General features: G+C 37.3%; 1 protein-coding gene across 1 annotated transcript in view; it reads right to left on the reverse strand.

Annotated features, from left to right (window-relative positions):
• CFAP54 (cilia and flagella associated protein 54) overlaps nt 1-16,927 on the reverse strand; it is a 382,051-nt gene that overhangs the window by 35,921 nt on the left and 329,203 nt on the right. The window contains exon 67 of the mRNA XM_030819793.1: nt 11,014-11,088. Coding sequence (XP_030675653.1) covers nt 11,014-11,088 — 75 coding nt within the window. The remainder of the gene's footprint in view (nt 1-11,013; nt 11,089-16,927) is intronic.

The raw sequence follows: 16,927 nt of genomic DNA on the forward strand, positions 1-16,927 counted from the left end.
GGGCGACAGAGCAAGACTCCGTCTCAAAAAAAAAAAAGTTGACTTCAAGCCTTCCAGTGAAGGAGTAGAGTCTATGTCCAACCTTGGATCAGAGTGGATTCTGCACTACTGAGGAAGTGTCATCATGTGATTTTAAGGCTAGGGCATGGATGGTGATAGAGCATCTACTTCGTTCTCTTGTGAGCCTCACTCTTGAAAACCTACTACCATGTTGTGAGGAGGCCCAACCAGCCACAGAGAGAGGTCACAAGTTATGTTCCAGACCATGGCCCAAGTTTGTTCTCAGCCCCCGGCCAACAACCAACAGCTGATGGCTGACAACCAGCATCAAGCACCAGACTAAATGATCCTTCAGCAATTCCAGCCCCCAACGGTTGAATCATCCCCAACTTTCTAGTTTTCTCAGCCAAACTACCTCATGTCCCAGATACCATGGAGCACAAATAACTTACTCCACTATGCCCTTCCCAATAAGTAACCCACAGAATCCTTGATCTAATAAAATGGTGGTTACTTTATGCCACTAAGTTTGGGGTGCTTTGTTACATAACTAAAGTAACAGGGACAGATGGGAATGGGAATATGCGTGGTTAAAAGCGATGCATGCAGCCATTCCTTGCACTTGCATTATTCCAGCCCTCTTTCATGAGTATACTCAGAGGCTTCCTTCTACACTTTGTGTTGTTCTTCTGCTACAGCCACTCCTTAGGGAATTAAATCTACTGGTAAGGGTCTCATTCCAAGTGAAATCAGATAGCTCTTAAATGAGAGTAATAGTAACTATTTTGCTTACATTGCAGCAGGCACTGTTCTAAGAGTTTTACATGGATTAACTAATTTAATCCACACAACAACGTTGTAAAGTAAGTACTATTTTCATTCTTATTTTACAAACAGAGAAATCAAAGCATTGAGATTAAACAAGTTGCCTAAGATTACACAACTAGAAAATAGAACTGAGTTGGGATTTGGAGCCAGGCAACTCGGCTCTCCAGAGTCTGTCCACTAATCACTATGCATACTGCTTCACAAATCCTGATTTTAACTCTCTCTCAGGGACATATTATAAATCTATCCCCTCCATTTGAATGAGCAAGAATCCTCAGACTGAAAAGTCTCAACAGAGCCATCTTAATATACTGACAATGGTTAACAACAGGCTCTGGAGTCTGCCCGACTCGGCTATGACAGTTACCAGCTGTGTCGCTTTGGGCAAGTCTTGTCACCTGGCCCACTTCATTCTCCCCATCTTTGTGCAAAACAATCATCCATTTTAAACACAAAACCATTGTCTTTGTATGTAAGCACAAGCCACATCCTTTCTTTCTAGACTGTCAGCCTTTTTGGCTCAAGGACTCTGTCTTTCCCATCTGATATGGTTAGGCTTTGTGTCCCCACCCAAATCTCATCTTGAATCATAATCCCTAGGCATTGAGGGAGGAACCTGGTGGGAGGATGATCGGATCATAGGGGCTGTTTCCCCCATGCCATTCTCATGATAGTGAGTGAGTTCTCATGAGATATTATGGTTTTATAAGCAGCTCTTCCCTCCTCACTTTTGTTCTTTCTCTCTCCTGCCACATGTAAGATATGCCTGCTTCCCCTTCTGCCACGATTGTAAGTTTCTTGAGGCCTCCCCAGCCATGTGGAACTGTGAGTCAATTAAAACTTTTTTCTTTAAAAATTGCCCAGTCTTGGGCAGTTCTTTATAGCAGTATGAAAATGGACTAATACACCATCTCTCATTCCTCCAGTGAGTCCAGACCAGTGCCTTGTACTCAGCTGCAGCTTGTAAACTGAGTTGACTTTTTTTTTCTAACTTCTCTCTTACTTTGTCTTTGCATCAAGGGCTTTTAGGATTTGTCTCCTTCTCTTCATCTCCCTGAACAAAACCATAAATTATACCCTCACCACTGAGCCTACTGCCAAAGCTAAGGCTTATTTTCTGCTTCGTCTTCCAAAGGTCTTCCTAATCAGAGGAAAATGCTTTCATAAATGCCCTGATCATGTGTGTATCTTTCTAAGGATATTCTATTACTTTCCAATCATTTTCCAAAGCAATTAAAATTTGTAATTATGGGCCATAAGAGCATCCACTAACTTAACTTCATAGAGGGAACTAGTGAACCCTTCTAAAAAGATATCAGAAGTGTATCACCTTCAGAGAAATGTTGAGAGAATGCTAGAACCATGCAGTGCTGCTTAATTCTCAGGCCTTGTTTCCCAACCATGTGCTGTAATTGCTTCTGTAATTGTCTGTCTCCCCCACTAATCTGTGGGCCCTCTTGAAAGCAGGAACTCTAGCTTTTACTTCTGTACCCCAGTACCTAGCCCAATGGCTGGTACAAAGGTGGCACTTCACAAATGTTTACTGTACAAATAACTGAAATCGATGGCCTCAAAATCACTGTTAATGGCAGGACTAGAACTGCAGCCCAGGGCTATCTCTAGAAGATGTATCATGAGTCATTCCTTCATTTAACAAACATTTTTTTTGAACATTTGTTGGGGACTAAACACTGGGCAAAGCACTGAGAATAAAACATAGCAAGACTCAATCTTATTGTGTAAGATCCAATCTGCACTTGTACAGGAGACAAATATGGAAGCACATCATAATAACACATTTATTTTGATAAAAACTATTAAGTACAAAGTTATAAACCATGGGCTGGAGAGGAAATTGATGAAAAGAAAGCTGTCTGAGTTAGGTTGAAATAGACTGGATGGGTTATTACTCATTTTTACATGATAACTCAGTACCAGATAAGATGCTAGCATTGCAGAGCAATCACTGCAGCTGACAGGCAGGTGTCATAGGTGCTATGAGGAGTGATAAGATATAGGTAGTCACATGATAGAATCAATATATGAGACATAAAATTAAAAGTGCAAATGCCTAAAGTATGTTAACATACTGGAATAATAATTATTTTAGTAACCAGCATGTGGTTATCAACATCTGATCATAAACATATCAAAAATTATACTTTTGGGCTGGCACAGTGGCTCATACCTGTAATCCCAGTGCTTTGGGGGAACAAGGTGGGAGGATCATTTGAGACCAAGAGTGGGAGACCAGCCTGGGCAACTCGATGGGACCTCATTGCTATAAAATAAAATAGCTGGGCATGGTGGCATGTGCCTATAGTCCTGGCTACTCAGAAGGCTGAAGCAGGAGAATTGCTTGAGCCTAGGAGTTTAAAGTTAAAGGGAGCTATAATCACACCACTGCACTCTAGCCTGGATGACAGAGTGAGATCTTGTCTGTAAAAAACAAAACAAAAAACATAATTTAAAAAATCGGAAATAAGAGACTATAAATGTACTAAATTCAACCATATAAAATGTAATGCACATTAATAATGTACTTGATAATGTAGTGTAAATCAGTAGAATTTAACCATTATTAAGGATTTTTAGATTAAATTCAAAAAGAAAACATATTGCATAAACCATGTTCAACAGGAGCTTGATAAAAAATGGAGATATTACACTGTAGTGATGTTTTTCAGAGTAAAGGAGAGGCATTTTTTATTTATCACAGCATAGATTCTTAGCTGCTCCATTCCACCTCAGCCTCTTTCGTGCTGTCAGCTGTCCTGCTAGTAATCTCACCTCCACATGCCTCTGCTCTCCTCTTGCACCTGCCCAATAAAATAACATGTTTCTACTGGCATTTTCAACTCCATTCCTACACTGAGGAAGCTAAATATAGTTAAAGAAAGATCAAAAGCCAGGAAGCCTAGGCCCCAACCAATTTATGACTTTTACATTTCAATGTGGCCCTCAATCCTTATATTTGCCCTAGATCAGCTTCCTCACCCATCACACTCAATGACTATGAAATTCAAGATCTTTATCTCTCTGAAGACCATTCCCTCAGCCCACTGCCTGACTCCAACAGTAGATAAACTTGCCTCTAGTTCACTGAATAACTTAAAACCACTGAGTGAACTCCCCAGCTTCTCTTGCCCTTTTGTTACAAACTTACATCTTTTTCCACCTTGATCTGTCACTCAGAGACCTAAAGAAAGAGGTGTTTTTCCTCTGCTTCCAGTCAACTATCCTAGTTGTGCTGTGGCTGTCTTTCTGTTCCCTACCATGTCACTTACGGCTCTGCTCCATCCTTTGTCCTTCTCTGCCCTAGACAGGTAATTTCTACCTCTTCTAATTCTTTTCCTTTATGACTGCTCCTATCCTAATGATAGCAGCAGCCACTCCAGATTGCCTACCACTGCCATCACACCAGCTGCAGCAGGGAGGAATGGCTGGGGCTGCACACTCCATGGAGCCAGTAGGAGCCCCACACTCCCAGGGATAGCTGCAGCTGCCCAAACCAGGGCTGTAGACCTGGGCCTCCTACTCCATTGAACAGGCAGGATCCCCACTCCAACCTCCACCCTGCTAGCACACCTGCAGTTGCCCAAACTGCAGCTGTAAACTCAGGCATCCCTACATTCTTGGGGGCCCAGGAAGTCTTGGAAGTGCCTGCTCCCACTGCCTGGCTTCTCCTTGCTGTTGGCATCTGCTCCAATCACAGAGCAAAGTTGGGGCCAAGCCTGCATGTAATGAATGGCAGCAGGAGGCAGACAGGTTCCTGGGCAGAAGGGGGCTTGTCCCTGGCAAGGTCCCACTTTCAGGCCAGGGAGGGCCTGAAGGCTGGGGGCTGGGTTGCCAGTACCATTGACCAGAGTGGGGACTTGTGGTGCCTTTTCCGGGCCCGCCTTTGGCCACCTATGGACCAACTGGCATGCACTTCCTTCCCTCTGAGGCCCATAAAAGCCCAAGGTTCAGCCAGGGCAGAGTAGATGATGGGACAACCAGGTGCAGAGAGGAGCTACCCTCTCTGCTGATAGCAGGAGACGTCAGGATGACCAACAGCAGAGAGAAGCTACCCACTCTAGGGCCTCTTCTCTGCTGAGAGCTTCAGAGACCTGCAGAGACGTTGGGACTACCTGCTGCAAAGAGGAGTAACCCACTCCAGGGCCTATTCTCTGCTGAGAGCTGCAAACATCAGACCAACCTGCCTACAGAGAGGAGCAACCCACTCCAGAGCCTCCTCTCTGCTGAGAGTTGTGGAGACAACAGGATGACCTGCCTGCAAAGAAGAGCTTCCCACTCCAGGGTCTCCTCTCTGCTAGGAGCTGAACACTCATTGGGATACCCTGGCTGCAGAAAGGAGCTACTTGCTGCAGGTCTCCTGTGAGCTGTTCTATTGCTCAATAAAGCTCCTCTTCATCTTGCTCACCCTCCACTTGTCTGCATACCTCATTCTTCCTGGTCATAGGACAAGAACTCAGGGCTGCCAAATGGCAGGGCTAAAAAAGTTGTAACACAAAACAAGGCTGAAACATGACCTTTGCTCGCTATGTTGCAGGAGAAAAGAAGGAGAGAAGAGCTGCAGCCCTTCTGGGACCCCAGGCCTGGGAGATCCCCAAAGCAAGGCTGTTACTTCTTCCTTGAGGTCCTGCAGTTCCTGGCATCTCCAGGCTTCTGGGCACCACTGTGTTCCCCACTGCCAACCAAGGAAGCTGCTTCTGGTGTGCCTGGTCCAGCTGCAGCCTTGCAGAGAGCTGGCGCCCATGCCAGCACCTAGAGCTGCCCGCCAAACTGCAGCAGCCAGCATGTCTGACTGCACAGTGGCCAAACCCCATGCTTGCTCACACACTTCTTACTGCTCCACACCTGACTTGCCCTTGGCAGGCATGGGATCCAGGTCAGTAGCGTGAGCCAAGCGCAGCCTGCCATTGGGCAGAACAAGCCCAGTGGGCCCGAGCAAAACTCGGGCAAGGGCACCACTGGCCAGAGGTTTCAGGCCAGTAAAGTGATATCCCAAAGATCCCATAACACTAACAGCCTCCCTTGACTGCTACTATCCTAACACCCTCCCATGACTGTGTCTCTCTCTAGCTGTTTTCTTACCCTCTCAAATCTTCTTAAAGACTAATCTACACTTTCAACCTTCACTTTCTCACCCCTACTTTCTCACCCCTTATTTACTCATCAACTCCCTGCAGTGTCTGCTCCCACTATTCTAGTAAAACGCCTACTGAGTGTAGTCTAGTTAGAAGTGTAGAGTTAAGCAGACCCATATTTGACTCCTGCCTTCTACTTTTATCAAGCTGTGAGACCTTGCACATTCTGCTAAATTTTCCTATGCATCAGTTTCCTCATCTCTAAAACAAGGATAATAATGGTAACCTACGTCATAGGGCTCTTGTCATATTAAATATTTAAAATATTAAATTATTTAAGATAATGTCTGCACATGCCATGTGCTCAACAAGTATTTAATATTAACTATTAATATTATTACTAGCAGTAGAAATATTTGCATTTTCATGACTATTATCATTATTGTTTATCAGGCACTTGCTAGGTCTGGCTAAAAATCTTGAACTAAAAAAGAAAATCCTACCAAACTCAAGCAGCCAAGAAAAACTGCTTTGCAATCTCCTTATATAATATATCTGATATCTTGACCTAGGATAACCTTTTCCACTTTCAAATCATGATCTGCTCCTAGGAACCTCCTCTCCATACTGATTCTGTATGAATCTAGTTCGTTCAAATCACACACACACACACACACACACACGTATGCATGTGTAATTGATTAGGCAAATTTATCTGTATCATGTGAACCAATATGAAACTATTTCATTTTGCTAACTACAGGAACTTTAATCTACACCGCCTTTGCAGCAACAAAAGTATCTATACCAATGTTCTATACGTACCTGGTGGTCAATAATTACTGACAGATAGGAGATTCTATTAAAGAACTTAGCCCATTCCACGGTCAGTCACCATGAGAACAAGAATATTTTTAGCATCATGTTTGAATCCTACCTGACAACTTAGAAACTGCAACAATTTGAACCTACACAGGCAATTAAAAATGCTTTTTATTGCTGCCTCACCAGAAATCATATGTAATGGTTATTGACATTCCATGATTAATCACTAAGAAGGAAAGCATGGGGCACTTGCTCCCTTCCTTCATCTTTCTGCTATTCTCAGTTTCTTTTTGTCACAAGCTGTGCATGTCAATGTTTATTTTAATTAGGAAGAGTTAACATAGGCAAAGGTAATTTGTAATAGGTATGTTCAGTAAGGAACCAAATTGCACAGCAAGATCTCCTGCTAGTGACAAAAACAGCTTCACGAAGGCATGTAATTTCATTTGCCTAACCATTTACTATCCCAGTACTGTTGGTGAGTCTTGTTTTCAGTGGAAGTTAGCTGGAAACCATCTTCCATCTTGGATGGGCAGCACTTTCACCACTAGGATCTCATGTTGGGATCCTGCACATAGACCTAATTCTTACAGGATTCAACAATAATCCAAATTATAGGCAAATAAAATAATACCTTTAACATTTGTCCTTTCCTTTTCTATAAATATTTCAAAACAAACTTGGATTCTAAAATTGTTCTTAAAACTAGTTGACTAGGGGATGAAGAATTCACACATGGAGGGTAAAACCATAGTGAGGATGATGATAATAGTGATGATGATGATTATTATATAGCTAATATTTCCTAAACAATTATTTTTACTAGGCCTTATGACAAATACTGAAAATACATTATCTACTTTAATCTTCACAACAACTGTGAGAGGTTGGAATTTGTACTTTTTTACATATGAGAAAACTGAGGCTTAGAGAAGTTAAATAACTTGCCCAAGTTCACACAACTAACAAGACTCAAGGCTGAGATTCCAACCTAGACCTGTCAGAAACCAAGGCCTATTGACATTATAAATCATACATTTTATTATAACAAATTCTTTTTTATAACATATATATATATATATTTTTACAAAAGAAAAAGCTTTAAAGAACTTATTGTTCCCCAGGGAGGCCTCACAATCATGGTGGAAGGCAAGGAGGAGCAAGTCATGTCTTACATGGATGACAGCAGGCAAAGAGAGAGGGCTCATGCAGGGAAACTCCCATTTTTAAAACCACCAGATCTCATGAGACTTATTCACTATCGGGAGAACAGCATGGGAAAGAACCACCCCCATGATTCAATTACCTCCCACTGGGTTCCTCTCATGAAACATGGGAATTGTGGGAGTCACAATTCAAGATGAGACCTATTTTTAACCACAATTTATCCAAAATTAGACTTAAGCTTGATTTTATTATCAGTGGTCTACCACAGTAAGTCTCTACATTTCCATAATAAACAATTAAGTTCCCTGTTTAAACAGTGGGAAAAGGACATAAATGGCCAAATGAATAAGTGGAGCAAAGATTAAATTTCAGATGTTCAAAACGAAAGGAAATTCAATTCAATTCAAGAATCAATGACCAAGAGATGTGGTGTACAAAGCACTGTAAGAACTCAAAGATGAAGATAGCATCACCTCTGCCCCCAGGAAGCTAATGAACTAATGGGAAAAATACAGTATAATATTTCAGGTCTTACTTCAAATGTCACTTCCTCGGAGAAGTCTTCAGTCTTCCCTGACCACCCTGTCTAAGCTGTGACCCCATTCCCTGTCACTCTCTGTCACAGGGACCAGCAAACCTTTTCTGTAAAGGGTGAGATAATAAATAAGTTAGGCTTTGTAGGCCATACAGTCTATGCCAAAATTAGCCAACTCTGCTTTTGTAGTGTGAAAGCAACTATAGATCATAAGTAAATGAATTAACAAGGCTGTGTCCAATAAAACTTTATTTATAAAACAGGCAGTCACCAGATACAGCTCATAGGCTATAGTTTGCTGACCCCTACTCTAACATATCACTCTGTTTTCTTCCTACATAGCACTTAACAAAATCTAAAATTATCTCGTTTATCGATTTCTTTACTGTCTATTTCTTGCCACGAAAATAGTAGCTCTAGGAGAGTGGAATCTTTGTTGCTGGTTCACAGCTAGCTCTTCAATGCACAGAAAGGAGTTTCTGACACAGAGATAGTTCTTCTAAACATCTGTGAACTGACTAAATGAATAAATACCATTTTGCTAAAGGAGAAACACGAATGCCAACCAACACAAGAACTATACTTAGCCTTACTAACAATAAAAATACAATAATGATATACTATTTTTCACTTGTCACGCTTTCAACCATTAGAAGAGGAAGAGGAAAACTAGTGTAGATGGGCTGGGCTCAGCAGCTCACACCTGTAATCCCAGCACTTTGGGAAACCAAGGCAGGCAGATCACTTGAGGTCAGAAGTACAAGACCAGCCTGGTCAACATGGTGAAACCCTATTGCTACTAAAAAAAAAAATTAGCCAGGTGTGGGGCGCTTGCCTGTAGTCCCAGCTACTCGAGAGGCTGAGGCAGGAGAATCACTTGAACCCAGCAAGTGGAGGTTGCAGTGAACCAAGATTACACCACTGCACTCCAGCCTGGGTGACAGAGCAAGATTCCATCTCAAGAAAAACAAAAAACAAACCCAGAAAACTAGTAGAGATGAATATGTGGGTAAATGGTCCTCTCATCTACTATTGATAGGAGAGAAATGTTGGTGCCACATTTCTGGAGGATTAATTTGCTGTAATATATCAAAATGTATATACCAATTTTAAAATGGGTGAATAATTGAAGAGATATTTATCTAAAGAAGATACGCAAATGGTCAATAAGCCCATGAAACGATGCTCAACATCATTAGTCATTAAGGAAATGCAAATCAAAATCACGATAAGATACCACTTCACACCCACTAGGATGACTACTATTAAGCACACACACAAACAGAAAATAAACAGTCTTGGAGAGAATGCAGAGAAACTGGAACCTCTATGCATTGTTGGTGGTAGCATAAAATTGTACAACTGCTCAGGAAAACTGTCTGGAAGTGCTTCGAAAGGTTAAACATAGAATTACCATATGATTCAGCAATTGCGCTAAAGATCTGAAATCAAGGCTTTAGATTTGTACACTAATGTTCATAGCAATATTACTTACAATAGCCAAAAGTGGAAACAACCCAAATGTCCAGTAACAGGTAAATCCATGAAGAAAAGTGGTATATACATGCAATGGAATATTAGTCAATCTTAAGAAGGAATAAAATACTAGGACATGTTACAACGCGGATAACTTTGAAAACATTATGCTAAGTGAAATAAGCCAGACACTAAAGGACAAATATTGGATGATTCTAATATGAGGTCTCTAGAATAGACAAATTTGTAGAGACAGAAAGTAGAATAGAGGTTACCAGGAGCTGGAGTTGTCGGGGAGGAGGAATTGAGGAATTATTGTTTAATGGATACAAAGTTTCTATTTGGAATGATGAAAAAGTTCTGGACAGTGACAGACAGTGGTGACGGTTGCACAACATTGTGAATATACTTAAGGCCACTGAACTGTACACTTAAAATGGTTAAAACTTTAAATTTTATATTATATATATTTTATAATAAAAATGTACATATACTTTTTTACTCCAAATCCAATCCCTAAGAATTAACTCTGAAGAGGTAATACAGAAGAATGAAATATGTATATACTAGGATCAGTCAACTGCAGGACCCATCAATAAAGATCTAGCTATGTAAATGGCACCTGACACAACAAATACATAAAAGAAACCATTATGCAGGCATTAAATATGACAAAGTAGACTTTTCACATAAAAATTTATCCATAAAATTATTATTCGATGAAAAAAGCAAGTGACAGAATACAGGTAAAGTATGATACCATTGATATAAAAATTGTGAAGTTTATCTGTACATAGGGAAAATTCTAGATATACTCTAAATGTTAATAGGGGTTATTCTGTGAATGGTAGATTTGAGGTGACTTTAAAAATTATCCTCTTTATAGTTCTTTGTATTAGTTGAATGTTTTTTGAACACAGAATTTTTTTAACCAAAATAACGTGTTATTGTAAACTCATGTTTATCACTTTTTCAAATTAATAAGGAGGGTTAGGCCCTTGATACTTACAATTAGATGTTTTCTATATTTCCATTTCATAGCAATAATACTTGTGAGTGAATTAGATACAATTTTAAAGGAGAAATGCATACCTCGGATAGTGGTGTTGGCTCTTTATCATTCAAAAACAGAGATGCTATTTCAGAGCAACATTGAATAATCATGTCCTAGAAATAAGAAGATAGTAATACAGTGAGGTTGATATTATTAGAAACCTAAATATTACCTATTTAATTATAAACTATTTCATTTGTCTTTTCTTGATCATTACCTAACCTTTGTTCCCAGGATAAGACAGAGCACTCAGAAGTCATAACGCCTTAAGTAAGTAATTAGGCTCTTTTGAATTGTATCTAACTGTACAAAATAAGATTTTGAAAATAATTATTTTTCTAAATAAGGTTTTGAAAAATTACTTTTCTTCTGAGAAGAGAGCCCTGGAATGAAGAGTTTCAGATCCCTGAAAGGGCTTGCAGCAGAGAAGAATGACTGGGAATTATGGAAGACAGGGGAAGAGTGAATGAAAAGGAAGAGAGTCAATAGCATGATGACACTAGCCCTGCTGCATGGATGCAGCCATGTTCATATGTGGACACCCAATCCACAAGGGACCTACCCATAGACAGGTTGAATCTGTCAGATTCCCTATCATATGATTTCATGTAAGGAAGAACAACAGAAGAGACATACAATCAGTATTGACCGCATGAGCTGAACGGTCCAGATGTGGAGTTGGAGAAGGCAGCCATTAGGCCAATGTGGGAGAAGACAGAGGAGAAGATGGAGATGAGTGAGAACTCACGCCACCTGCAGGACTGAGCACAGTCTTGGCTCCTGATTCGCCAGTTCAAATTTCTGTGAGTCCACTGTTTCAGGTTCCAGTCTTTGTCTATGCGTGACCATACTCAACTCATCCTGACAAACACTACCTCCCTACCAAACCTAATTGACTTCAGTTAGTGTAAGTAGTTTTTTCCTCACTTACAACTGAAGAAGTCATAACTACGTAATTGTCAGAGATTAACTATGCCTACTTCACAATGTTGCCAGTGTCTGGTACTGAAGGAAGCAAAAACTTGCTTTTCTGATAATATATATAATATATAATATATAATTATATATTATATATTATATACAATTAATATATAGTTATATATTATATATTATATACAATTAATATATAATTAGATATATTAATTAGAATTAGAAGAATGAAATATGTATATACTAGGATCAGTCAACTGCAGGACCCATCAATAAAGATCTAGCTATGTAAATGGCACCTGACACAACAAATACATAAAAGAAACCATTATGCAGGCATTAAATATGACAAAGTAGACTTTTCACATAAAAATTAGATATTTATATTATATAAATATCTAATTATATATTAATTATATATAATTAGATATTTATATAATATAAATATATAATTAATATATAATATATAATTATATAATTTAATTATATAATAGATAATTATATATTATTTAATTATATATTATATATTAATTATATAATATATAATATATAATCATATATTAATATATTAAATGTATATATATTAATATGTATATGTATTATATATAATTATATATTATACAATATGTTAATATATTGTGTTATATATTAACTTATACATTATATAATATATTAATATATTGTGTTATATATTAATTTATATATTAATATATTGTGTTATGTATTAATTTCTATATTATATATTAATTTATATATTATAATATGCAATATATTATATATTATATGTTATATATTTAATATATAACATATGATATATTATAGAATGTAATATTTATATAATATATAAATATAATATAATATAAATATAATATAAAATAATATATATAATAAATATAATATATATAACATATATTTAATATAATATATATTTATATTAAATATATATTATATTAAATATATATTTATATTTAATATAATATATTATATATAAATTATATATAATATATATAATTTATATATTATATACTATATATTATTTCCATATATTATATATAAATATATATTATATATACTATATATTATATATTATATGTAATTATTATTATATATACTATATATTATTTACATATTATATAATACAATATATAATATATTATATTAATTATATTATATAATATTTAATATATTAAATATTATAATATATATTATATTAATTATATTATATAATAATATATATCATGATATATATTATATATAAATATATAATATATAATATATTACATATAATAAATAAATATATAAATTAATATATAATATAATACATAATATATAAATAATAACATAATATATAAATATATAATTTAATATATAACATAATATATAAATATATAATTTAATATATAACATAATATATTAATATATAATTTAATATAAAACATAATATATTAATATATAATTTAATATGTAACATAATATATTAATATATAATTTAATATGTAACATAATATATATATATATAATATATAATATATAATTTAATATATAACATAATATATTAATATATAATTTAATATATAACATAATATATTAACATATAAATATATAACATAATATATTAATATATAAATATATAACATAATATATTAATATATAAATATATAACATGATATATTAATATATAAATATATAACATGATATATTAATATATAAATACATAACATGCTATATTAATATATAAATACATAACATAATATATAAATATATAAATATATAACATAATATATTAATATATAAATTAATATATAACACAATATATTAATATATAAATTAATATATAACATAACATATTAATATATAAATTAATAATATATATTAATATATTATATATATTTTATATATGCACACACATTTACCAGCATTTAGAACACTAAAATGATAAAAGTGCATTAATTTTTAAATAACTAAGCAATACTGGTTAAAACCTTGAAATAAAAAAGCAAACAACACCTGAACTCAAAGCCCCAAAACTCCATTATATCTAAGTTTAAACAAATGCAAACACAAGGAAAAGGCCAAATTTCAGGATTCTAAAACCATAGATAATTCAATTTAACAAATATAATCAAGGCATTATATTAGATGCTGTGGAACACAAAGATGAAGAAACAGACCCTCTCCTCCCAATATTTATAATTACTCAGAAAAACAGATTCATATACAACTAAATAAAATACCAAGCAGAATGTGCTCAGAACACAGGTAGTTATGACATGGTCTAGGATCCTAGATGTGGGAGAGAATAATTCTTAGTAGTAGAAACATGGAAGACTTCCCTGGAGGAAGGGTCATAAGAACTGAGCCTTGAAAAAATAGTTCAACTTCAACTGGTAGAGATTGGGGACCAGGGCATTGTGGGGCGGGTAGGGTGGGGAGAGCCATACATAAGCAATGAACAGGGGACATTCAAGGAACACAAGGAATTTGCTGATATGGTGATATGATCTTCATTGCAGGTGTGTATAGGAACCATGGCAGTGAGAGTTCTCACTGGAGAAGTAAATTGTTAACAGGTCATGTAAAAGTAAGGAATTTGGATTTTATTGTATAGAGAATAGAGCAGGACTGGACTGAGGGAATAATGGTAGAGATTGCTTTGAAAAGATAATTTGACCACAGTTTAAAAGTGAACTGCACTGGAAAGAGACAGAAATCAACTAGGACACTACTCAAACAGTTTGGGTAGGAAGTGATCACGGCTAGAAGTGGGCCAGCTTCTATGGGTCTAAAAATGATGGAGGACAGGCAGACTACCCAGCACTAGTCAGGGTACACCAGTGTCCTGTGCTGATCTTGCCAGGACCCTGGTCCACTTTTCCAGATAGAGGGGAACACACATCCACTCCTATATACCCCTTATTTACCTGTATTTTCCAATTGAGTGCTTAGGTAAGGTATGCTTTCTGTCTAAATAAGATTTCAACAACAGCATGATGGGTTATTTTAAGGATTTCATTAAGAGCCATGAAACAAAATGACACTGTCTATGTCATTAATCAACTCACATCACAGATGAAGAGAGCAATGCTACCTGAAAAACGCCTTGCCCTGCTTCAGCTCAACATTTTTCAAACAGAAATTTTGCTTCAATGACATCCTTTTAATCTGGCATTACTTGAGGTAAACCGCATACACATGTTCTGAAATTGGCTGACTGGAGGTTGGGATGGTGAGTCCTCGTGTGACCTTGCTACCACAGAGATGAAGAATGGGAAGGCAGGGAGCTCACCAGTACCAGCCAGAAAGCGGTTGGATGCATGCGTGCTGCAGCTAGCGAGGGGCTGGGAGGGCACAGAATGACCCTTGCTCAGTCTTTGCCACTTCTCCCTTAAAAAGAACATCTGCTATTTCTATGAGTAGTGGCCCTCTGAGTGACTTCAAGATATTAAAGCCAATTCTTAGATTTAGTTGAAATCATCATTTTCCTTCATCTATGATATGGGTGGGGGGAAAAAAACTTCCTAAGTTGCTTTCCAGCCTCCAAACTCTTGCTTCCCTCATCTCTCCTTCACATGCCACCATGATTGTCTTGGCAAATCATAGGGTGGATCATGAGCTGCCCTTCCAGGTGAGGTGCTGCCCCTACCTTGTCCTAGCCCTCAAGATCCAGCCCTGCTTTCCCACAGCCCTCTCTTACAGAACAAAATCCTTTCACCATTTATCCATTCAACATCAATCAAATTCCTCCTATAGGCAACGAAGGAGGAATAGGAGATGAACAAAACACAGAGAGCCCATAAGGAGTTCATGGCCTAGTGAGGGCAACTGGAGAGACAGACTCCTACAGCACTTGGTGGTGAGATCAGAGCAGAGGAAGCACATAATTCCACCCAGCCTTCCTGCGCCATCTCCCGCTACATTCACCCTGTACTTCTGCCACAACAGATGTCTTATTGTTCCCTGAATATGAGATTCAGTTCCATGACATCATATCTCATCTCTTGCTGTATTCGCAGTCTGGAATGAGTTTTCTTCACAGGTCTCCAACTAGAAGTTTCACAAACTATTAAGGAAGCACTAAGGTTCAGTTACTGGGCTAGATATTGGCGATATAATGATGAATAAGCCCTCTGAGCAAAGGAATTCACAGTCAAGAGAGAGGAAGAGACAAGTAATCAGCTAATTGCCTAACCAATACAGGATATTTGGGGATGCAAGGAAACATGGCCTTAATTTCAGTCTAGAAGGGCTAGAAAATGCTGTGTGAGCTATTTAAGCAAGCACAAAGTCTAGCTCAACTTTCTCTCTACACACACACACACACACACACACACACACACACACACACACACGATCTATGTAAATGAGACTTTAAATACAATCAGTTAGAAGAGTTTGCATCAATAACCCCACTGCCAAGAAGGAAGGATTCTACGACTCTACCTGTCTATACAGTGCAGAATGTAGATAATGGGGAAATAGGAAAACTGGAAGAAGCCAGAGGTACTAAGTTGAACGACATAATAAATTGCTGAGCCAGACTGGGAAGGAGAAAAGAAACAAAAATCTCTATGTAGACTGAGTTGGAGGAAAAGGTGTAGGAGTTTGAGCCAAATGAGACAGATGTTAGAGAGCTGCTATGGATGCCAGAGAGCTATGAGGGCAAGACAGCTGGGAAAAAGAGGATTTACGAGAAACTTTTCTGTGTATTGTAAAGGATTCCCCCTGGGATGTTCCTATAAGAGACTGGAAAGATTTAGATTATTTTCAATGGTTTTGGACATCAGACTGACTGCCACACTTTCTTAAGACAGAGCTACTGGGTGGCTGGGCTCATTAGGAATGACATCTGCGTACCTATGGCCATACTCGTACATTGATTAAGCTCCTCTGTGACAGGGACCTGGTTATATTGATTTCTGTATATTCTCACCTCCTCAAGCCTGGAAATAGTTTGCACATAATAGTTCCTCAAAAAGAATTTGTGAATTGATGCTAATTTCCAATTGTATCTTGCTTTGTGTT

This window comes from Nomascus leucogenys, chromosome 10, assembly GCF_006542625.1.
Source record: "Nomascus leucogenys isolate Asia chromosome 10, Asia_NLE_v1, whole genome shotgun sequence".
NCBI lineage: Eukaryota > Metazoa > Chordata > Mammalia > Primates > Hylobatidae > Nomascus > Nomascus leucogenys.